The sequence below is a fragment of the Pelophylax lessonae genome (assembly GCF_965119305.1).
Source record: "Pelophylax lessonae genome assembly, chromosome: 11".
NCBI lineage: Eukaryota > Metazoa > Chordata > Amphibia > Anura > Ranidae > Pelophylax > Pelophylax lessonae.
The window spans coordinates 134,788,225-134,813,414 of record NC_138778.1 but is presented as its reverse complement, the minus strand read 5'-3'; the positions used below and the strand labels follow the sequence as shown (position 1 = coordinate 134,813,414).

The following is a 25,190-nucleotide window of genomic DNA, read 5'->3' as shown; positions in this document are numbered from 1 at the left end:
TTCTTTCACCTTTCAGCTAACATGACCCATGTTTCAGGTGATTAAACTGGAATTCAAAACGTAAAGAAATGTTTTGCCTTTAGTTCTACATTAACTCAATGCTTTATTTGATTGTTGCAGTCATGATTGCAACTGGCTACAATGGCTAGAATCATATAAGGGTCCTTTCACACGAACGATCCGATCAGATCCACCTGTCAGTTTTTTAGGCGGATCTGATCGGATCCTCCATGCATCCCTATGGGGCAGTGGATGTCAGCGGTGACATGTCCGCTGACATCCGTTGCCATCCGCATCCGATCCTGTCTGTGAAATCCGGACATATGGAAACCCTATTTTCCATCCGTCCAGGGGATCGGATCGGATGAGAGCAGACAGGCGGTCCGTTCTCATCCGATCCCTCATAGAGGACAGCGGGGATCTGACACCTCCGGAGACGGAGCTGTCATCCTCCTGCTCAGCGGGATTGGCGGATCGATCCCCGCTGAGCAGAGAACGTTCTGCACCAGACAGCGGACCGTATGAAAGGAGCCTTAAGCATCTTTGAATTAGGAAGCATTCATCCATCTCTTCCTATAAAAGGCTTTGCCCCTCCAGGCTGGGTTTGAGCACTCACCATTTGCTGTACCATATTTTAGGTTTTTATTGCTGTCTTGATTTGCCTTCTATTTGTCCTGTTAAGTCAGGAATTGATGGAAAATTCAAATCTTTAGTTGTCAAAGATAAGAAAGTCTAATAATTGGGGCACCTGGTAAGGTGATGACTGCCCCCACTTTGTAATGATTTCTTCTCACATTCTGTGCCATCCCTAGTACATGAAATCTCCAAACAGAGGACAGAAACAGAAAACTGATAGAGGTTTTACCCCTCCCCCACTCTATCCAAAACATTTGGCCACACATATGTACAAGGGCTATATGGTTCCATATTTGTATAAAAACTGATGGGAAACCTGCGCAGATTTCCCTTGCAGAGACATGAATGTATATCAAATTCACATCAGTTTTCATACGCGTTTCAGTGAGTTTTTTGCTTGGTGGCATCAGTTTTCATGCGCATCAATTATATGCCGTGTTCATACCAATGTTGATTTCATGTCAGTTTATTTTCCGTGCAGAAAATTGCATAAACGTTGCAGATTCCTGCGCAGACAAAAAATCTGCAGGTTGTGGGGTGAACAGGGCACCTAGAGAACCATTGTTTTCTTTGAGCCCCTGGAAAAACTGACGTCTCTGCACCATGGTGAGAATGAGGCCTAAATGGACAGTATTCTGCAGTGAAAAGAATCGGGTAAAAAAATCCCCCAAAAACAGAAAGAAGTGCTGAGTCTAATGTTTTTGATAATGGTGCGATGGCATAAATTCATTATTGTTTATATTCCCTATTCTTCAGGTATCTAAAAGAATTTCGGACTGAGCAGTGTCCCTTATTTGTACAGCACAAATGTTCCCAGCATAGGCCCTATACTTGCTTCCATTGGCACTTTGTGAACCAGCGGCGACGGAGGTCAGTACGACGTAGAGATGGGACATTTAACTACAGCCCAGACATCTACTGTACAAAGTATGACGAGACTACAGGCCTGTGCCCTGAAGGAGACGAGTAAGTAGTATTATGACATCATGACATTTTATAATGGCTGCCAATTACATCTGTCTTATATTATTCTTATACTATAAGGTTTGGAAGAGTTTCTAATTAGAAAATGTAGTCTTGTTTTCTGTTTAAACGTGAAGGAAGCATGAACTGAGATAAATATTTAGGCTGCAGAAACTATCCCTTATGAAAATGCCAGTAGCCTGCCTTTCTCTGCCCTCCATACTTTGTAGGTCACTGAGCCATCAAAGGCATGCAGCCAATGAAGGTAGAACTCCTGATATGTGTACTTGTTCCAAGTCATTGGATGTGCATGACAGCCAGGGAACAAGCATTTTCAGAGGAAGGGGTCAGCAGGAGAGCCTCCATATGTCTCTCAGTACAAGTTTTCTTTAATACGGGTTGCTGGGGACATGTGTAAAAATAAGTTACAAAATGGGGGAACTCAATCACTCGCTACCAACACTTTTCTGATGCTATGGCACTTTAAAATGGCCTGCACCAGATTCCCTGCCAGTTATTTTTGTTTCTTTACCGACATGTACGCCAGAATCAGGTGGTTCTTAATAGGGCCACTTTTACAAAATGGTGATATTTCTGCATAAAAATTAAGAAATAATTGCCTTCAGTTTGCAGATCATGAAACTGGAGGTAAGTAAGATAAACTCCAGGTTTGTGCACAGAAACCGTCAGCGTGCCCGTTTCTGTACTCAGTGTAGCAGAGTGGCATATTTGCTGCCGCTACCCTCTCCCTGTCATCGGATGTTAAAGCAGAGTTCCAGCCCCCCCAATGCTTTTTTTTTATTTTTTTTTAATATTCCACCGTAATTGGGTCCATTTCAAATGCAATACTCAGATAATAATATTAATGCTGTCCTTTAGGTTGAAGAGGAGAGTTCCAGTCTGTAAAAAAACAAAAAAATTAAAAGTCAGCAGCCACAAATACTGTAGCTGCTGACTTTTAATATAAGGACACTTACCTGTCCTGGGATCCCACGATGTTGGCACCTCTAGCCAATTTTTCTATCAGCTTCCGGTGCAGGCACCAGCATCTTTTGTAAGGGAAACAGAAAGTGAAACCTTGCGGCTTCACAGCCAGTTTCCTACTGTGCAAGTCGCGCTGTGCTTTCTGAATGGTCCAGCCGTCGACAGGGACCTCTGTGTGTCCCAGAAGGCAGCAGGGGGAAACAGGAGGGGCCTGTAAATGACGTAGATTGCCATGCCGCAATCTTACCAGGAAGTGGGAGTGGGTACCTATCAAAACCAGGTACAAGCGACCAACGGAGCTTCCCCTTTTTGGTGGAGCTATGCTTTTAATGTTAAAATGTTTAAAATCTAACCTGATTTTAGAAGCAGGCAGGGTCCATCTCTGCTGTGGGCATTTGAAGCCTTCTTGTATTTATTTCCAGGATTTAGTGCAGCTGGCTACCCAGCATGCACCTCCCGATCTCACGCCTGCGCAGTAATGCCACTGCGCAGCGCTCTTTCATCCTAACATATTGCTATAGCAATGGCGGCGTTGGTGGAAGTTCCCACCCTGTTGCTACAACAACCTGGCATTTAATGAAAATTCAAATCCAAGATTTCAGTATTAGGTGATTCCCATGGGAATCACCTAGTTACATCATCGCCTAGGCGGCTGGAGCCAGGAGTGCTCCATACTCTTAGGAAAAAAAAAAAGGTATTAAAAAAAAAAGATATATATTTTCCATTTTAAATATAGAGGAGTATGGGTATTGGATCTATCCCAAGTAAAAACAAAAAAAGGGGTGGAACTCCACTTTAAGGACACTGACGACTTCATATCCAACAGTCTCCTAGCATCGGGGGGTGGAGTCTGATGGATAAGCTGAGACACATGTTCCCTATCAGGTCCACTCTGTCCTTGACAGCAGATAGTGGGCAGGTTCTCTAGGCTGTCTATTGGCTAAGGATTCGCCCACTGCTTTCCGTCACAAGGGAACGGGCCATGTTTGAGAACTTGATCATGCTCCACCCCCCAGATACAAAACTCCTTGCCACTGCACTGTCTGTGTGACACTGCTACGGCATGGAGGAAGTGCAGTTCGTATAGACACACTATACACACACTGCCCACCTTCACACATGGTGTCTGCGACAGGTACATTAATCTGGCACCTACACTGACGTTTGTCAGAATTCTAATAAGTATCTTAGATACTCTTTCCTATTTTTGGTTTGATCTCCCGCTAAGCTAGGTTTTATTGTTATCCGACAACTCTCTCTCTCTGCTGTCCTGCTGCTCTGTGGTTGTAAGCTCTGTTTCTGATGGAGGTGGAGCTTACACAGTTCTGATGACATCATCCTCCTTTTCAGGTAACAGTGCTTAGGCCTGGCAATTACCTTGCTCAGGTCCAAGCACTACATCCGTGGAGGAGGTCACATGTTCCTCCCATGCGTGTGCCCCCTGCCAATCCATGCTGTCACTGGCTACAGCAGGATTTTTTTCAACAGGTCCCAGCCAATGATTTATGGCTGATGGCTGAGACCTGCTGATCTGCTGTAGCCAATCACAGCACAGAGTCCTGTGTTTACATACACACAGGGTTCTGTACACAGATTAGCCCTGTTTGTATGTTTCTTCTCCCTGCAAAGTGGGAAAAAAACAGCCAGATCTGTTAGTACAAACAGCACACATTACACTTGTTGGGCACACAGTTAACCCCTTGATTGCTCTTAGATGTTAACCCCTTCCCAACCAGTGTCATTAGTACAGTGTCAGGGTACAGTATTATCACCGATCACTGCATTAGTGTCACCAGTGATGTAAGTTTGTGCCAAATTGTCCGCCACACTATCACAGTCCCAGTATAAGTTGCTGATCACTGTTATTACAGTATACCGTCTATAGCTGAGTAAGGTCCAGTATATATACCATAGTTTGTAGACGCTAAAACTTTTGCACAAACCACTTGATATATACGCTTTGGGATACAATTGGGATTTTTTTTTTTACCAAAAACTTGTAGCAGGATACATTTTGACCTAAATTTATGAATACATATATATATATGTGAAAAAAATGATAACAATTGAATTTGCGTACTGTGTTGCATGACCGTGCAATCGCTACAAGTAGCACAGTGCTGAATAGCAAAAAATGGTCTGATCATGAAGGCGGTAAAACCTTACAAAGATCAAGTGGTTAAACTACTGTATTTTGCATACTTTTATATACTTAGGTTTTTATATGCAGAAAAATTTACCTGCGCTACAGTGTTTACTAAAGCAGTGATTTACTAAAAGCAGTATTAAACCCAAAAGCAAGCCTTTATTATTTTGCAGCTTTCGTTCTTCTATTTTCATCTAGTGATCCAGCCAGCAAATCTATTGTTTTTTAAAACAACAGAATGTATTAGTTTAAATGGATGTGACAAATCATTTAACACCGAAAGGGGTGCTTTTATTTATTCATGTAAAACCTTTATCCCTAAAGGGAAAAAAAATGTTTGCTGTAACTGATTATAAAGTGTGAGCTGGAGTTTGGCTTCAATTTGTTAGTGTATTTAAATCTGCTAATACATTTAACACTACCCTCCCCCTAGACGGACAATGCTGCTGTCTGCTGTACCTCCTGAACTCATTCATCCAGAGTGGGGGCACTCTAATACAGGAGGTGTATTACTTGCCAGATCACCAGGTGAAAACAGAGGGGAAAAAGCCAAAGAAAAGAAAACTGATGCAGCCACCACATCTAATGATTGGTAAGCTGCAATATATTACATTTTTGATTTTGGGTTTAATACGGCTTAAAGGCAAATAGACTGTGCAGTTTGCAAATACGGTTGCACTAATTTTCCCCAGAGCTTAGTAAATGTGATTACGCGCTGCTGATTTCCATCATCCAATCGTGTGCAAGCAAAAATTATTTTTATTTTTTTTCCTAATTTTACTTGACCTGATTGGGTATTCTTTACAAAGTAAAGCTCTACCACATTACATTTACTAGGGAAAATGAGTGCAACTGCACTTAGTGTGCAAGGTGCACAGTCTATTTGCCTTTAGTAAATTAATCCGTATGTGTTGTCTTTTTCACATCTGCATTATACCACACCAATCTGGCATATGATTATGCAAATGAATGCATTTATATGCATTGAAGAATGAAGAATTATTCAAATCGGCTCTTCGCTGTTCTTTGCCACAAAACAAATCCAGGCTAGAATTAAAAATGGATTGACTGCCATTTAGGTAGTACTTTGCTTGTTTATGATTCTGCAGAACAGGAAAGTGGATGAAAGATACTCTTCTGCAGGAGCCTGAAGCAGAGAATTACTTGTTGCCTTACAAAGGAATGCTTGGTCAGCACAAGATTACGGTACTTAAAGCATATGTCAACCCAAGAACAAAAATGTACTCTATTGCATATTACCAGTTCTTTTTAAAGCTGTTATCCTTTTTCACCTGGTAATCCTGCCAGTAGCACACATCCTTTTTGCTAGGGTGACAATGCTCACTCATTGTACTGTATCTATGGAGGAGCAGTATAGTCATCGTAGGACCATAGGGCAGGACTACAAAACACTTTTCGCTCTCCTTTTTTCCACAACATAGGAAGGAGGAAGGTGTTCTTTAGTCCACAAAAAGAATTAGGAACAATGTAACTGATAATAGTTAGGACAGGCAGAGTGCAAAGGAAGTTATAAGATCAGAAGATTTCTAGCAGGATCAACAGGTAGTTCTTTGTGCTCTCTAATTTAAAGGCCGCCCACGGAAAAATTAAAGGCCGTAGCTACACATACTGTAGCTGCTGACTTTTAATATTAGAGCACTTACCTGTCCTGGAATCCAGTGATGTTGGCACCCCAGCCGATGTTTCCATCGGCTCTCGGGTGCTGGCGCTGCCATAGCCTGTAAGACAAACCTTGTGGCTTCACAGCCGATTTTTCCTACTGCACATGCGCTTTCTGAATGGCCCAGTGACTGGGAAGGAGGAGGGGGGCTGAACTTCTGATGAACCTCACCGCCAAGGAAAGAGGGGATAGGTGCCTGTCAAAAACAGGTATCCGCTCCCCCCAAAAGGTGCCAAATGTACCAGGGGGGGGGGGGGGTTGTTGGCAGGAGATAGATAAGCGGAGCTTCCCCTTTTGGGTGGAACTCCGCTTTTAAAGTATGATCTCATTCAACATTGATTGGTTCAATCAACATGTATCAAGCTACACATGTTGCTTAATTAAACCGATAATCATAGTGTAGTATCGTTCAACAGTGGTTGTTTCAGTCAAAATTTAACAAAGCTACTGATGTTACATTCTCTACATGTTTTGCCATAAACATGGCCTGGTCAGGAGTTTTCAAAAGGCTCCCATGTCTCTGCCACTGTCGGCGCTCTCTCCTCTCCTCTACAGCCGCCACTGATTGACATATGGGAGCCAAAGCTGCAGATCACGTGACCAGACCAGAGCAAACTAAGAAGAGGTAACTATACGCATCTTTTTTTACACAACAGGTTAGGCAGCATAGGTACCAGTAGGGGAAGGGAACAATTATAAAAAATAGTTTTGGGGAGGAATTCCACTTTAACTGATGAAAGGTAATAAAAAAGGGAAGTCTATTATTAAAATATACATACACTTTAGGGCCTTGGTACCCAACCTGCGGCCTGAGAGCCACATGCGGCCCTTTGGTATATTATGTGTGGCCGTTGGACTTCAGCAGTCTTTAGTAGGAACATTGATTAGGGTGATAGCATTGATCACTACTAACCATGTAACGTGTTCCCAGTTTCGTATTGTCTTCTGTAGCATGGCCATGTCCACACTCTCTGACCCTCATTAAATTTGTTAGGTCTGCAGTCTGACAGTCCTCTTAAGCATTACATAAATTGAATATGATGTGTGACCATTTGGTGATGTCAGGGGCTGCATTTGAGGTTGACAACCACTGCTTTAAGGAGAGGTATACCAAAATATATAGGATAGATCTGAAAAGGCTTAACAAACCAGTCATGTTTTTATGGCTATCTATGTCCCCCCCCCCCCACTAGGTACAGTGCCTTGTGAAAGTATTCGGCCCCCTTGAAGTTTGCGACCTTTTGCCACATTTCAGGCTTCAAACATAAAGATATAAAACTGTAATTTTTTGTGAAGAATCAACAACAAGTGGGACACAATCATGAAGTGGAACGAAATTTATTGGATATTTCAAACTTTGTTAACAAATAAAAAACTGAAAAATTGGGCATGCAAAATTATTCAGCCCCTTTACTTTCAGTGCAGCAAACTCTCTCCAGAAGTTCAGTGAGGATCTCTGAATGATCCCATGTTGACCTAAATGACTAATAATGATAAAAAATAGAATCCACCTGTGTGTAATCAAGTCTCCGTATAACTGCACCTGCACTGTGATAGTCTCAGAGGTCCGTTTAAAGCACAGAGAGCATCATGAAGAACAAGGAACACACCAGGCAGGTCCGAGATACTGTTGTGGAGAAGTTTAAAGCCGGAATTGGATACAAAAAGATATCCCAAGGAGCACTGTGCAAGCGATAATATTGAAATGGAAGGAGTACCAGACCACTGCAAATCTACGAAGACCTGGCCGTCCCTCTAAACTTTCAGCTCATACAAGGAGAAGACTGATCAGAGATGCAGCCAAGAGGCCCATGATCACTCTGGATGAACTGCAGAGATCTACAGCTGAGGTGGGAGACTCTGTCCATAGGACAACAATCAGTCGTATACTGCACAAATCTGGCCTTTATGGAAGAGTGGCAAGAAGAAAGCCATTTCTTAAAGATATCCATAAAAAGTGTCGTTTAAAGTTTGCCACAAGCCACCTGGGAGACACCAAACATGTGGAAGAAGGTGTTCTGGTCAGATGAAACCAAAATCAAACTTTTTGGCAACAATGCAAAACGTTATGTTTGGCGTAAAAGCAACACAGCTCATCACCCTGAACACACCATCCCCACTGTCAAACATGGTGGTGGCAGCATCATGGTTTGGGCCTGCTTTTCTTCAGCAGGGACAGGGAAGATGGTTAAAATTGATGGGAAGATGGATGGAGCCAAATACAGGACCATTCTGGAAGAAAACCTGATGGAGTCTGCAAAAGACCTGAGACTGGGACGGAGATTTGACTTCCAACAAGACAATGATCCAAAACATAAAGCAAAATCTACAATGGAATGGTTCACAAATAAACCTATCCAGGTGTTAGAATGGCCAAGTCAAAGTCGACCTGAATCCAATCGAGAATCTGTGGAAAGAACTGAAAACTGCTGTTCACAAACGCTCTTCATTCAACCTCACTGAGCTCGAGCTGTTTTGCAAGGAGGAATGGGCAAAAATTTCAGTCTCTCGATGTGCAAAACTGATAGAGACATACCCCAAGCGACTTACAGCTGTAATCGCAGCAAAAGGTGGCGCCCAATTTTTCAGTTTTTTATTTGTTAGAAAAGTTTGAAATATCCAATAAATTTCGTTCCACTTCATGATTGTGTCCCACTTGTTGATTCTTCACAAAAAATTCCAGTTTTATATCTTCATGTTTGAAGCCTGAAATGTGGCAAAAGGTCGAAAAGTTCAAGGGGGAATACTTTTGCAAAGCGCTGTACATAACCCTCTACTTTTGCCCTCATGACCATTGTCCTAGAGATAGAAAGTGATAAAAAAAAAAAACCTTTAGAGCTGTAACCAGAGCAAGAGCGAAGAGTACATTCCCCTCACTTTGTAGATTTTTTTTTCTCCCTTCCTATTGCATCTCTGGGACAAGAAACTAAGGGAATTCTCCCCAACAGGTGACATGGACAGCAAACAAATAGGAGACCATATTCAAAACCCTATTATAGTTTCAATACTGTCTGTGTTCCTGAAAGGTACTGTATATTCTTCTCTATTTGTCCTGATGACCATTCTCATGGAAACTTAAAGTGATGAGAAATCCAAAATTATAGATTGTAAAATTGCCTTTCACTTCTTGTTGCATCTCTGGGATACATACATCAAAAAATATCCCGGCAGGGGTTGTAACTCTTTTCTGCTCTGCCGAAAACTGAAAAAAGAAATGTTTGAGATATGCATACACTCTAAGCAACTTTACCTTTAGTATAGTATTGAAACCTCTACTGTATTTACATATGTTATTTATACTTTGTATACGCTACATTTGCTGATGTATACCAGAGGTAGCACATGGTACCTTTTCAGCTGGCAAGAGACTTCCTCCATACGCACAGTGGTGCATGGAAGCTGTGGTGAGAAGGCATACAGGTGCATGAGTTGGATTTGAAAGTTGTATTGGTGGGAGACGAGCACCAGAACAGGTAGTCATGTCTCACTGTTGCTTCCCTGCTCCACTCTGTATATGGGAGGTGAAGGGAAAAGAAAGGTGAAGAGAATTTAGGACAGGATGGTGGAACTTGGAAGAGGTGGTAGGCATAATGGGTTGAGGTTAGTGCAGGGTTACTATTAGTTCTAAAAAGGGAGCTTGTGGGACAGCAGCAGAGCCTACCCAGAGCAGAGGGAATGTGTTGTGTACAGAAGGAGCTGGGCACAGGGGACATGTCACGAAACACACAGGTCCACTCTAGGTCATACACATAAGAGGCCACTGTCTGCACTGTGCATTACCTACTCCTGACCCCTAAACTCTGCATTACTTACTCCTAACCACTGTACTCCGCATTACCTACTCCTGATCCCGGCACTCTACATTACTTACTCCTGACCGCTGTACTCCGCATTACCTACTCCTGCTCCCGGCACTCTACATTACTTACTCCTGACCCCTGCACTCTGCAATAGCTACTCCTGACCCCTGCACTCTGCTATATTCAACTCCAGCCCTGCACCCTGCATTACTTACTCCTGACCTCTGAACTCAACACTATGTACTCCTGAACTCTGCATTGCTTATTCCTGACCCCTGCACTCTGCATTTTACTCCCACTGACTCCAAAGTAATTTTCCTTGGCATTTTTTTCTGCCTACCGATCAGTGATGAGCAGTGAGCATTAATGCTGGCAATTTGTTTTCCACTGACCAATGCGCAGGGCATTTTTTGCAGGTTATTTTTACATGATCTAGTTTATAGCACCATAATTTACTTACTAAATATTATTGATTGAGATTGTGAAGTAGACATTTTGTTTTATATATCTGGAATTCTCAACCTATTAAAAAAATGTTTGGCATAGTACATTCAAAAGGTTTCCTACTCCTGACTTACACAAAACTCTTTAGATAAGTTGAAAAAAAAAGATAATGTAACCTCATGGTCAAAATCAGCATGGTGCGTGATATTAGAAACATGGTGTTTTAAAGTGAATGCTAAGCCATTTTTGTTTGTTTATTTTAGGTTTGGGTAGAGTGGGGAAAAACTAAAACTCCTGTTGGATTTGTGCTGCTACTTGAAGCTCTGTTAGAGAGATTCACTCTCACTTCCTGTCCTGCTGATAATGGTGGTCAGCTGATAGGAAGTGGGGAAAAATCTGCAACTGTGACATAGACAGAAATACAAATCTGACAGGGGGGTTCTAGCCTTGCTCTACTGAAGAAAAGCATGTTTCTCTTTCTTTCATTGATGGACACAGCTCCTTATACTGCCCCCTACAGGAGTAGGACACTAGGTAGAAAAAAATCTGGCTACACCTATGGGCAGTCCCAGGGGGTATACTCCCTCTCTCTGCTATAGGTTTTTTCTGCCTAGTCAGGAGTAAGGACCTAGTTCCTTGCTGGTATCTCTGGTCCTGGCAATTTTTTCTTTTTAGATAGAACTTTTCTCCTGGATTTTTTTCCTGTGAGATCTACAATCAACTGCCGGACTGGGCGACGGACTGGATAATCTAGATCCAGTGGTCACCCCAGTCTTGCCAGCTTTTGGCGACTGGGCAATTGGCTGTGGGGGGGGGGGGGGGCTGTACCTGGTGGGGACTCCTGCCAGGGCCCCCCCTCCCTGCCTTTGTCGTATTCTGACGCCTAGGGATCCTTTCTGGTTCCCTGGGAACCTCGTGGTGCCGCACGGGGCCGCCATCTTCTTGTAGCCTGTGTGCCTAATGCACGGTGGCCATGTTTGTGTAGTCCGGCGGCCATTTTTCGGTGGCTTGCCTTCTTAAGAAGTGGACTTTTCCACCGATGGTGGACCCTCAGGTTTCCAGATTAAAAAAGGCAACCATGATTCCGGTTGAAGAGTCCCTGGCCTTTAAGGACCCGGCTGACAGGAAGGCAGAGGCTGTAGCCTGCAATATGTACACCCTGGCTGGTTTGGCACTGAGGCCAATATTCACCATTGCCCTGGTGTCGCAGAATCTGACCACCTAATGGGCTAGGCTTTTGCGCCGTGACCTGAGGGGGGGGTAGCTCCCCCCTGCCTTTGCATAGCTGGCGGATCAGCTGGTCCAGAGGCTGCATCTTATCTGTGATGTCTCCTGGCATGTGGCTCTCCTAGTGGCTCGGCTTTCTGTTGCAGTAGTGTCTTTTGGCTCAAATGCTGGTTTCCAGACCAGACTTCTAAAAGGGTCTTAACTGATCTTCCCTTTCAAGGAGATGGCCTCTTTGGGCCTACCCTGGTGACATCATTAAAGGTCTCACAGGAGTCGAAGCTTGTCAACTTCTTCCTTTCTTCCACAGGCTACTAAGGGCAAGGACCCTCGTCGTAGACGTGGGCCCTCCTCGGCTCATAAGAAGTTTTTTTCGTCCCTCAGGGTCAACTGACAAGGGATCGGAGCACCTCAGGGATTCCTCTGGAGGATCCAAGGGAATTTGGTCTGGCAAGTCAAGAGCGGGCTTCTCCAGACATATGGACAAGGCTCCTTCAGCATGAAGGTGCGCCCTCACCTGTATCTGTGGTGGGGGGATGTCTTCGCTGGTTCCTGGACCCGTGGACTACCCTGGTAAAAGTCAGGTAGGTCCATGAGGTCATTCGGTCTGGCTACAAGATCTAGTTTCATTTTTACCCTCCGGTAAGGCCCTTCCTTCCAACTTGCAACTGTCCCGATCCACTTACAGGCTCTTTTTGGGGCGGTGCAAAACCTTTTACTTTGAAGGGTGATGGTCCCGGTTCTGACTTCAGGATGTTTTCAGGGGTTTTACTCAAACCTGTTTACAGTCCCCACTCCCCAGGAAGGAAGGCAAGGTGCGTCTCAAGGCGCTGAACTGCTTTGTGCGGGTGCAGAAGTTCAGAATGGAGTCCGCTCGCACGGTGGTGGCTTCCCTGCATCAGGAGGATTTTTCTTGCCTCCATCAACATCCAAGGACGCTTACCTTCACATTCTAATATGTATTGGTCTCCAGCGATTTCTCCGCTTTGCCATGGGAGAGGAGCATATCCGTTTGTGGCGTTACCCTTTGATCTTGCCTCTGCTCCTCGGGTCTTCACGAAAGTGTTGGCCCCGGTGCTAGCATTGTTAAACCAATGGGGGATCGTGGTTCTGGGCTACTTGGAAGACCTCCTTCTGTGGGAGGATTCTCCTACTGCTCTGGTGGAAAAACCTGGAAATCACCATACGAGCTTGAAGATGTTTGGCTGGAGTCTGCTCTGGTTCCGTCAACAAAGGTGGACTATCTGGGTCTGACTCTGGACTTAGCCTTAGCTGGAGTACTCCTTCCTCTGGACAAACTCCAGAAACTGCAGGCTTTAATTTGTCTCCTGCTGTCCAGCAGATAGTAATCCCTCTGGACTTTCATGCGGTTGCTGGGCCTGAGGGCGTCTACCTTTGAGGCGGCTCCATTTGCTCAGTTTCATACAAGGTCCCTGCAAGAGAGAGATTCTGGGCAAATGGGACAAGAATCTGCAGTCTCTGGACAATTAGATCCGGCTGAGCCGGGGAACGAAGGAGTCCCTGATATATTGGCTTTGTGCTTCGGCTGGGCAAATCCTTCCTCCCCTTGTATTGGACAGTGGCCACCACGGATGCCAGCCTGTCTGGCTGGGGAGGCGTCCTCGGCAAAATTTCTACTCAGGGGCTTTGGACACTGGAAGAGTCCAGACTACCAATCAATGTCTTGGAGCAATCAGACTGCCTGGAACATTGGACAGATCATCTTCAGGGATGCCCAGTGCACATTCAATCGGACAATGCCACGGCCGTGGCTTATGTCAATCACTAGGGGGGCACAAGAAGTGTTCTGGCAGCTCTGGGGGTAGCCGGCATTCTAAGGTGGGCAGAATGGTTAGTTCCAGCCCCCCTCCGCCATACACATTCCCAGGGTGGACAACTGGCAAGCGGATTACCTCAGCCGGCAGGTGTTGGACCAAGCGGAGTGTTCCCTTCATCCGGAGATGTTTCATCAGTTGTGTCTCAGGTGGGGCATTCCCGAGGTGGACCTGTTGTCGTCCCGACTCAACAGAAAGGTGCAGAGGTTTGTGGCTCAGTCACGTGATCCTCTGGCGGACCCCATGGATGCTCTGGTGGCCATGTTGTGTCAGTATTGTCTCATTTACGCCTTCTCTCCTCTCAAGCTTCTGCCAAGACTTCTAGGCAGGATCGAGGCAGGAGGGATTCCTGTCATCTTAGTGGCGCCGGGCTTGGTACGCAGATCTGGTGCGGCTGGTCGCCGACATTCATTGGAAGCTGCTGTCCCAAGGACCAATCTTCCATCCTGCTTTACAGTCACTGCTTTTGACGGCTTGGCTGTTGAACGCCAGGTGTTGATGGATAGAGGTTTGTTTGAGTCTGTGATTCCAACGCTGTTAACAGCTAGGAAATCTGCTTCTAGGAAGATCTACCATTGTACGTGGAAGACGTACATTGCGCGGTGTGAGTCTCTTGGGGTTCATCCTCGCTCTTTTTTTGATGACTCGGATCTTGAACTTCCTTCAAAGGAGGGTTGAGCAGAAACTGGCCTTGAGTACTATCAAGGGTCAGGTGTCGGCCTTAGCGGTCATCTTTCAATGGCCCTTGGCCACATACTCCTTGGTACATATGTACTTTTCTTCAGGGAGTTAGGCGCTTGACCCCTCCAGTGCGGTCTCTTTTGCCGCCTTGGGATCTCAATTTGGTGCTCTCAGTCCTCTAGAAGCCTCCTTTTGAGAATCTTCGGGAGATTTCCTGCTTACACTCTCCCAGAAGGTGGCCTTTTTGGTGGCTTTCACCTCTGCATGTAGGGTGTCGGAATTGGCAGTGTTACCCTTTCGTTCACCTTGGTAGTTCACAGTGATAAAGTGGTTCTTCGCCCCTGTCCATCGTTCCTTCCTCAGGTTGTCCCTGATTTTCATTTGAATGACATTGTGTTGCCTTCTCTGTGACCCAGGCCAAAACATCTGAAGGAAATTGCTTTCCATGCCTTGGATGTGGTCCGGGCGATTAGTGTGTACCTGGCAGCTACGGAGTCTTAGGAAGTCGGACTCACTATTTGTGCTCACGGATGGGCCTTGGAAAGGGTTGTCCGCTTCCTCTGTGACCATGTCCAGATGGATCAGACAGACTGTGATTCAGGCCTATTCCATCAGTGGTCAGGTTCCTCCTTTCCCTGTCAAGGCGCACTCTACTGGGGTTCTCAGTGCCTCCTGGGCCTTTCCGTCATCAGGCGTCAGTGACACACGTTTGCAAGGCAGCCACCTACCTGGTCGTCGGTGCACACTTTCACAAAGTTCTATAAAGTTCTTTTGGCCGCAAGGTTTTGCAGGCTGCTGTTTAGAGGACCTGGTCCTCTTTGAGGGTTTATTGTTTTTTCTTTTTTTTCAGGTGAGCTCCAGTTGTTTTGGTTGAGCTCCTGTTTACCTGGTTGGCTACGGTTTAGCCTTGGGAATTTATTTTTCGCTGTTCCCACCCCTCATGTTTAACACTGCTTTGGGACGTCCCAATGGTTAAGATCAGAAGCTCTGTCCGTCAAAGTACGAAAGAGAAAATGGGATTTTTGACTTACCGTAAAATTAATTTCTCTTATGTTAATTGACAGACACAGCACCCACCCCTCTGTGGAGTTGTATTTCTTCTGACACTGCTTGTAACAACACTGAGTACCTATATCAGAGAGAGGAAGTATACCCCCTGGGACTGCCCATAGGCATAGCCAGATTTTTTTTTTCTGCCTAGTGTCCTACTCCTGTAGGGGGGTAGTATAACCCAATGGTTTGGAAGATCAGGAGCTGTGTCTGATCTGAATGAACATTAGAGAAATGGATTTTACGGTAAGTAAATAATCCCATTTTATTTCTGTCTGTGTTCCTGTTGGAGAGTTCTGCTCACTACTTGTCTAACAGAACTGTTAACATTTGAAAAACATGTAGTGTTTACCTTGCTTCATATCACTGTGTGGCAAAAATTAAGCTACGCATTGAGTTTGGGAAGAGTTGAAGCTTGTCAACTTCTTCCATTCAAGTCTATGGTAATGCGCTGTAAATGCACCTGTAAAATTTAAGGCGCATTTACAGCTCATTTGAAAAGTGTTTGTTCATAATGATCAGTGAGGTGAAAAAAAAAAAAAAAACTTCCCCCTTAATAAATAAAGAAAAAAATGATTTGGAGGACATCTGGGGTACGATCTTTAACGCGCCCTAAACCTACAAAAACACGTTAGCGCCAAAGGCGCATTGGCTGACGTTAGTGTTAGAATTTGTGTTAGTGTTAGAATTTTTTGCAAGTGTGAACTTAGTCCTACCTGGAGAACAGTAATAACTAAACAGGGGTTCTAACACTGACCCACTCTGTTCAAAGAATAAAAAGTTTCTGTCTTGACATACATTTTAATGACCTTGTTGTAAGTGCAAAAAACATTTTCTATTGTAACCTACTCTTCCCTACTTTCTGCTCAGTTGCCCCTTCCTACACAGAACAACAGGGGATACAGAAAGAAGGTACCACCTACGCTATTACAAAACTGGCATCTGCATCCATGAGACAGACTCCAAGGGTCATTGTACCAAGAATGGGCAGCACTGTGCCTTCGCCCATGGGCCCCATGATCTACGCTCCCCCGTGTATGATATAAGGTAGGATGATAACACAGAATACTTGATGCCCTTTTTTCCTGACAAAGTTTTACAATAATAATGCGAAGAAACAGCCTTTTTCAAACGTTTTACTGTTAAAGAAGCATTGAAATCATTTTCAGTTATTATATCTACAGCTAGGTACATAGGGGTGATTAGTATGTTTTAGCCATGATACTTAATAACTGAATAAAGAATATGGTGTACCTAGAATATCCAACACCCAAGGCAGATCATTTTTAACACGTGTTGCATGCAAGAATATTCTTTTTAGTGATGAACATTAAAATAAAATTGAACAAATTATAATGGCCAGAAAAAGACAAACCTAGTGCTCCCTTACATTAGTAGTCAGCAGGGAAGGGCCCTCGTACAGTGGCTATTAGTTGGGAAGGGCTCTAATACAATAGAGGTCAGTAAAAAAAGGCCCCCTTACATGGGTTGTCAGTAAAGAAGGACCCTCTTAGGAGTGGTGATCAGTAGAGAAGGGCCCTCTTATAGTGGTGGTCAGGGAAAAGGCCCCTTACATTGGCAGTCAGTGGTGATGGGCCCCTTTTATATGAAAAAATGCCCTCTTTCCTTGGTGGTCAGTGAAGATGTGCTACAAACATTGATAGTCAGTGGAGAATAACCTCCATACATTGGTGGTTAGTGGTGAAGGGCTCCCATACATTGGTGGTCAGGGGAGAAGAGCCCCCATACCTTGTTGGAAAAGGGCTCCCTTACATGGATGTCAGTGGGGAAAGACCCTCTTATATTGGTGATCAGTAGATAAGGGTCCCCACACATTGGGGGTCAGTGGAGAAGGGCTCCCTTACATTGGTGGTCAGTGAAGAAGTGCCCCATTACATTGGTGGTCAGTGCAGAAGTGTTCCACTTCATAAGATGGTTAGTGAAAAAATGCCCCATTACATTGGTGGTTAGTGGTGCAGGGCCCCATATGTTGGGGGTCAGTGGATAAAGACCCTAAACATTGTTAGTAGAGAAGAATCTCCTTACATTGGTGGTTAGTGGTGAAGGGTCCCATACATTGGTGGTCATTGCAGAAGGCCCCCTTACTTTGGTGAAGAAAGGCTCCCTTAAATTGATGTTAGAGGAGAAGGACCCTCTTATGTTGATGATCGGTGGATAGGTGCCTCCACACATTGGTCGCCATTAAAGAAGTATTCCCGTTAACACTGATGGTTCCTGAAAAAATGCCCCTTTACATTGGTTGTTAGTGCTGAAGGGCCACTTATGTTGGGAAACCTTCTCCCCCATGTGTTGAGGGTCAGTGGAAAAGGGCAGTTATACATTGGTGGTCGGTGTAAAATTACCCCAATTTTTTTGTGGTCAGCAGGGAGAAGGGCCCCCCTATGTTTGTGGTCAGTGGGGGGAAAGGTCTCTTTATGTTTGTGGTCAGTAAGAAGTAGAGCATAATTATATTGATAGCCATTGGGGAGAATAGCTTGGCCGCCAGTGGGGGAAAAGGTCCACTGTTGTATGTGGTCAGAAGGGAGAAGGGCCCCCTTACATTGGTAGTTAAAGAATGTCTCCTTTTATTGTTGGTCAGTGCCCTAATCCTCCCTGGCTTATGTAGAACAGTAGGGGTGTGTGGGGGTTTGCTTTTCAGAGAGTGTTTGATAGGCAACTGTCATCTCCTCACTACCTATTTTAACCCCGTAAAGACTGAACCACTGTGCCGCAACCTCAGTCAGTGCACACATTAACTTGAATGGGTCACATTCAGCACAACAAAGGGTTTCACTTTTGCCACAGCATGTGAGAGGCTGCATGTCCTTGTTTAGGTGGGCATTTGGAAGGGCTCAACTGTCTGCTTTTACCACCCCCTAACCACTCATGTGAATGAATCCTTAGATATGTCAGTGTGTATCATTGACCCCCAAGTGTGGTATATGAATCTGCAATATATTGGAGTTTTTCTTTCTGTTTTAATGCAGGGAGTTGCAGGCAATGGAGGCACTGCAGAATGGACAGACACCCCTGGATGGAAGTATGGAAGGGCAGACAGCTGTAGCTGCAAGCCATGCCATGATAGAAAAGATTTTAGGAGAAGAGCCACGGTGGCAGGGTGAGAATATTTTTCTGACTGGTCAAATTGTGAAATGTTATTTCTCTTACGTCCTCTGACAGTCGCCGCCCACTCATACAGTATTCACCAATGGGTATTGACCTCTTATCCATAGGAGCAAGCTAGGGATAAGACTTGTTAAAAACAAAGTCATTTACATAGACACACCTATGGGGGCTGTCCCACTGGTCCAATACCCCCATGCTATCAGCCATCCCAACTCAGTTTGTCTTCTGCCTAGTTAGGAGTGAGATAGGCTCTCCCTGTGCTGGGGCTACAGTCACAGCCTTTCTTCTGTTCTTATGATTTTATTTCTGAAAAATGTGTTTTTTCTTTGCATTACTAGCTGTTTATTTTATCAGCATTAGTTAGTCACTTCTTCAAGATGATGAGGGCATAGCGGAGCTGGGAATCGCACTGGTCGTCCTGGTGTTCCAGGACAGAGGGCCTTATGGAATCCCAGTACGCCATCGAGCGTTTAGCGGGCTATATGTTTGCCCTGGCTTCGCAAACGACCCATTCCTGTCCTCAGGGATGCAGCCTGCGAGGTGGCTACCTCGCCTGGACGCCTCATCCACGGTTCTCTGTGCACTGCTAGCGTCCTGCGTTTTTGGCTGGCGGCACCCCCGCCATCTGAGGGTGGGAGGCACCCCACGCCATCGGGTACGGTAAGTACACTCTATCTGGGGCTGGCAGTCCTGTGTGTCTGTGTTATCCCCTCATGTTTGTGCGTTTTTTGGGCTCCCTGATCCCGGTCCCTGCGACGGCTCTCTCACAGCAGGTACGCTATGTGGGTTTGTGGGGGTCCCTCTCCTATGTCACTTTATGGTGTTGTTGGAGGTGCAGACACGTGCGGCGACCACTGTGGGGTTAAAAACCGTCGGTCCGCCATTTTAGGTGTGGGCAGCATGCTGGCTTCACTGTGGGCGCTTATACAGCAGTGTATGTAGTGTGTTTTGGTGCCTTGCGGCGCCATCTTGTGTGTGGCAATGTGTTTTCTTCTGAGCACATGTCGGCGGCCATTTTCCCGAAGCCTCCCATTACTTTCTATGGGCAACCATTTTTCCTTGGTCTAAAATCCTAGTTCAGCCTATTGCAGTGACATCACTTCCTCTTTCTGAACAGAGGAGATCGGCAGGCGTGTAGGTAACACTTGTGGGGTCTGTCTTGCTGTCTTTTTTTGTGGGAATACCTCTGGCTGTCAGCTTATTCCTGCTTGGGGGTCATTTTGCATTGTCCCTCATAGAGGTGTACTGCGGGGGATCGCGGTGCGCTTAGAGGGCCAGTACCTTAAAAAAAAAAAATGATTATGGAGTCCCAGGACAGCAAATTTCCCCCAGCCTTGGTGGATGGTTCAGGGTCCTCTGAATCCTCTACTCTGACTGCTCTGTCTGCTGCACTTGCGACTTTGACGTCCAAAGTGGATTTTCTGATGTCTGCACAGGGTACTAGAAAAAGGCCTAGGCTCTCTTTTTCTTCTGATTCTGAGTCTGACATGGTTGCAGTAGGTAGCGTGCCCCTTGAAGGGTCTCGCTCTTCCCAGTCTGAAGGGGAGGCGGAGGTTGTGGGGGTGGATGATTCCCCTCCTGGGACGGCCGAGGACCGCGCAGCTATGGATGCGCTGATCCTTGCCATCAAGGAAACACTACATTTAGAGGATGAGCCCAATCCTCCGGGGATAGTGTCCTCTTTTGGTACACACAGATCCCGTAAGGCGGCGCAGGTTTTTCCTTGCCCCGCTGAGTTTCACGCGACTGTGAATGAACAATGGCGTAACTTAAATCGCACTTTTGTGGTGCCCAAAAAGTTTCAACTTCTTTATCCCTTTGCATCTCCTACGGATTCGCGCTGGTGTGTGGCTCCTACTGTGGATCACACTGTGGCCAGGTTAAACAAGACCACTCTTGTACCCACCGAGGATTCTCAGGTGTTTAGGGATCCTATGGATAGGAGGCTGGAATCAATTGCCCGTCATGCTTACATGGTGGCGGGTTCCATGCTGAAACCTATTTTCGCCTCTGTAATGGTGGCTCAAGCCGTGGCGGATTGGACCAAGGTGCTCAGACGCACCCTCGTGGCTGATTCTGCTCCCCCTACTACTCTGGAGATGGTGGACCAGATTTATCAAGGGGTCATGTACTTGTGTGATGCGGCCTTAAATGAAGCCCCGTTAGCTGCGCGTCTATCCAGTGTCGCGGTGCTTAACCGTTGCCTGATTTGGCTGAAAAGTTGGTCGGCTGACCAGACTTCTAGGAAGACGGTGTCCGACATCCCATATGCGGGGTCTCCCCTTTTTGGGGAATCCCTGGATGAGTTGGTTAAGGGTGTCACTGGTGGCAAAAGCACTGTTGCCCCAGAATCCTAAGGGTAAGTTCTTCCGCGGTAAGCGGGGCCCCTCCTTTAAACCGAACAAGGGGTCCTTTCGTGCCTTCAAGGCGGAGGGCAAGGGGAAACCCTTCAAGGGCCAGGGTGGCTAGAGAAAGCCCTGGGCGGGAAAACCAAAAGCCGCCCAGTCTGGTGCGGCAGCCCAGTCCGCCACTGCCTGAAGGGGCGCCCTCACCCGTTTCGGGGGTGGGGGGACGTCTGCGCGGTTTCCTTCAACCTTGGCTGCTCCGGCTTCCGGACAGTTGGGTTCAGGAAATCATTCGATCAGGTTACAAGATCGAATTCCTTTCGCGGCCGGCGGACAGATTCTTTCCCTCAAATCTTCATTTGACAGATCGGTTGCAAGATCTTCATCGGGCGGTGCAGGATCTGCTCGCACAGGGGGTAATTGTCCCGGTGCCACATCGGGACAGATTTCGGGGGTTTTATTCAAATCTGTTCACTGTGCCCAGAAAGGAGGGCAAGGTGTGTCCAATTCTGGACTTGAAAGCTCTGAACCGCTTTGTGCGCGTTCAAAAGTTCTGCATGGAATCGCTCCGCTCGGTGGTGGCCTCTTTGAGTCCGGGAGATTTCCTGGCCTCCATCGATCTGAAGGATGCGTATTTACACATCCCCATATTCGAGGGTCATCAGAGGTACCTCCAATTCCCTATGGCGGAGGAACACTATCAGTTCGTGGCGTTACCTTTCGGTCTCGCTTCGGCTCCAAGGGTCTTTACCAAAGTGCTGGCTACTGTTCTGGGCCTGTTGCGGGCACAGGGCATTGCGGTCTTGGGATATCTGGATGATCTCCTGTTAAGATCGAGTGCCAGTCAGAGTCTGATGAGCGATCTGTCCACTACGGTTAAGACGCTCCAGGAGTTCAGATGGACCATCAACTTTCAGAAGTCGACTTTGTCTCCTTCGGTTCGTCTCCCATACTTGGGAATGGTCCTGGACTCCGCCCAAGCGAAGGTGTTTCTGCCGGAGGACAAGCTCCGGACCCTGCAGAACGAGGTCGGGTCCCTCAGGGACAACGAATCTTCGTCACTCAGGAACTGTATGCGGTCCCTGGGATTGATGGTGTCTGCCTTCGAGGCAATACCTTTTGCCCAGTTTCACACGCGGTCTCTCCAAGCGGAGATACTGGCCAGATGGGACAGGCTTCCTCAGTCCTTGGATCTGAGGGTGTCTCTGAGTCGCCAGACCAGATTGGATCTTCTGTGGTGGCTCCAGTCTCCGGCTGTAGTGGAAGGGAAATCCTTCCGACCGTTGCTGTGGACAGTGATTACCACGGATGCCAGCCTGTCGGGCTGGGGTGGCGTCCTGGGCAACCTGTCTGCCCAGGGCACTTGGTCGGTGGAGGAGTCCTCTCTTCCGATCAACATCTTGGAATTGAGAGCGATCAGGCTGTGCCTGCTCCATTGGTCAGATCATCTTCAGGGCCGCCCTGTACGGGTACAGATGGACAATGCCACTGCGGTGGCTTACATCAACCACCAAGGGGGCACCAGGAGTGCCCGGGCGGTCCAGGAAGTGACCAGCATTCTGTCTTGGGCCGAGACTCATGTCCCGGCGATCTCGGCAGTTCACATTCCAGGTGTGGAGAACTGGCAGGCCAATTATCTGAGCCGCCAGACCCTGGACCAGGGGGAATGGTCCCTACACCCGGAGGTGTTTCAAATGCTGTGTGCGAAATGGGGATCCCCGGATGTGGATCTGTTCGCGTCCCGGTTAAACAACAAGGTGGGAAGGTTCGTGGCAAGAACGCGCGATCCTCTGGCAGACTCCTCGGATGCGCTGGTGGTGCCTTGGCACCGATATCGTCTGATGTATGTCTTTCCTCCGATTCAGTTGTTGTCCAGGTTCCTTCGCAGGTTGGTCTCGGAACCAACGTTGGTGTTTCTTGTGGCGCCGGACTGGCCGTGCCGGTCTTGGTACACGGACATCATTCAACTAGCCGTCAAGCCTCCATGGCGGCTCTCGTTACGGGACGATCTTCTGTCTCAGGGACCGATCTTCCATCCTGCTTTACAGTCGCTGCCTTTAACGGCGTGGCTGTTGAAAGCCAGGTCCTGAGAGACAGGGGTCTCTCCTCAGAAGTCATTCCTACCTTGCTCAAAGCACGGAAGGCCTCGTCTGGTAAGGTTTATTACCGTACTTGGAAGGCTTATTTTGCCTGGTGTGAAGCCAGGGGCTTCCCTCCTCGTTCCTACTCGGTAGCGAGGGTGATGGCCTTCCTACAAACTGGTGTGGACCAGCGCCTTGTGTTTACCACGATTAAGGGCCAGTTATCTGCACTGGCCGTCCTTTTCCAGCGCCCCGTGGCGTCTAACTCGTTGATTCGCACCTTTATTCAAGGTGTGTGTCATTTGGCCCCTCCTCGGAGGGCGCTTCTACCTCCATGGGACTTGAACTTGGTTCTGTCCATTCTACGACGTTCTCCTTTTGAAAACATCAGGAAAATTTCTTTGCCTCTGCTGTCTAAGAAGGTTGAAGTTCTAGTGGCGATCACTTCTGACCGCAAAGTGTCAGAGTTGGCGGTTTTGTCCTGCCGCTCCCCTTACCTGGTGGTTCATAAGGATAAGGTGGTCTTGCGACCAAACCAGTCTTTCCTTCCAAAGGCATGCCCAGAAGCTGTTTAGAAGGGGATGGCGCGCGCGCCCCGGAACTGACGTTGGGGCCGGTGCAGGTGCAATGATTCCTGGGAGCGATGACGTTCAGCTCCCAGGAATCATTGCAGAGCCAGGAAGTGACGACGGGCCGCGGCCGAGGAAGAAGGAAGTAAGGTAAGTATATTTTCTTCGCTACGAGGTAAGTAAAAAAAAAAAAAAATGTGATTATCCATTTCTTTTTCAGGTGACCCGGAGCGAGAAGATGGAGGTAAGTATAAAATTAGGGTGGAACTCCACTTTAATGAGGACATTGTTTTGCCTTCACTCTGTGCGAATCTCAAACATCCTAAGGAGTTCACTTTGCATTCCTTGGATGTTGTAAGGGCGATCAGGGTTTACCTGTCGTCCACTGAATCCTTTTGGAAGTCGGATTCTCTTTTTGTCCTTCCCGAGGGACCTCGGAAGGGTATGGCTGCGTCTGCGGCGACCATTTCAAAATGGATCAGACAGACGATTGTACAGGCCTATTCGATTAAGGAACAGGCACCGCCCTTCCCTGTCAATTCACACTCTACCAGAGCGGTGAGTGCGTCCTGGGCCTTCCGGTATCAGGCTTCGGTGGCCCAGGTGTGCAAGGCTGCGACTTGGTCGTCGGTGCACACCTTTTCAAAGTTCTATAAACTTGATGTTCTGGCATCAGCAGATGCCTCTTTTGGCCGCAAAGTTCTGTGTACGGCAGTGCCTTAAGGGGGCCCTAGTTTTGCAGGGCCCTGACTGTTGGGGGTGTTTCCCCCTTGTTTATTTGCTTTCCTGGGTTGTTGCTCCAGTTGAGCTTTTATGTTACCGGAGGATACCTTTCTGATCACGTAAGGTTACTTTCTCTGTTGTGGGTGCTGCGTTGCCTTTCTGATGGTTGCGTTTTCCCACCCCTCATATCTACACTGCTTTTGGACATCCCATTGGTGAAGACTGTATGAGTGGGCGGCGACTGTCAGAGGACGTAAGAGAAAACTGAATTTTTGTAAAATCTTACCATAAAATTCCTTTCTCTGAGTCCTCTGACAGTCGCCGCCCGCCCCTCTATTTGGGGTTCTTTGGACTTTAATTGCTTGCTAACAAACTGAGTTGGGAAGGCTGATAGCAGGGGGGTATTGGACCAGTGGGACAGCCCCCATAGGTGTGTCTATGTAAATGACTTTGTTTTTAACAAGTCTTATGCCTAGCTTGCTCCTATGGATAAGAGGTCAATACCCATTGGTAAAGACTGTATGAGTGGGCGGCGACTGTCAGAGGACTCAGAGAAAGGAATTTTACGGTAAGATTTTACAAAAATTCAGTTTTCTTTCTCTGTGCCTTGGTGCTGAGTGGGTCAAATGGGAGTGGTTTCATAATTATCTATCAGCTGGGGCAGCTGCAGGGCACTAATGAGGGAAGCTGCTGGGCCTGCTTCCCTTTAGACGTGTTCCTATTGGGAGTAGTTCGCAGAAAATGAAATTTTTGCTGCAAGGGATGCCTAAAAACTGACTTGTATCTTAGTACAGACTTCTGGGAAAATTGGTGAGCCAATCACACAAGCAGGAAATTATGTTTTTGGGGTGTGGTCAGTATACATTCTGTGTACAGAACAGCTCCAAGTAGCCATATTGCAT

At 46.6% G+C, this 25,190-nt stretch overlaps 1 protein-coding gene across 3 annotated transcripts in view; it reads left to right on the top strand.

Moving 5' to 3' along the window:
* The window catches only part of UNK (unk zinc finger), a 125,323-nt gene that overhangs the window by 23,727 nt on the left and 76,406 nt on the right, over window positions 1-25,190 (top strand). For 2 of the 3 annotated variants that reach the window (XM_082272720.1, XM_082272718.1), the window contains exons 2-5: window positions 1,393-1,602; window positions 5,163-5,321; window positions 16,315-16,491; window positions 18,432-18,562. In XM_082272720.1, coding sequence (XP_082128846.1) covers window positions 1,393-1,602; window positions 5,163-5,321; window positions 16,315-16,491; window positions 18,432-18,562 — 677 coding nt within the window. The remainder of the gene's footprint in view (window positions 1-1,392; window positions 1,603-5,162; window positions 5,322-16,314; window positions 16,492-18,431; window positions 18,563-25,190) is intronic. The other variant, XM_082272719.1, reaches the window with a different exon arrangement.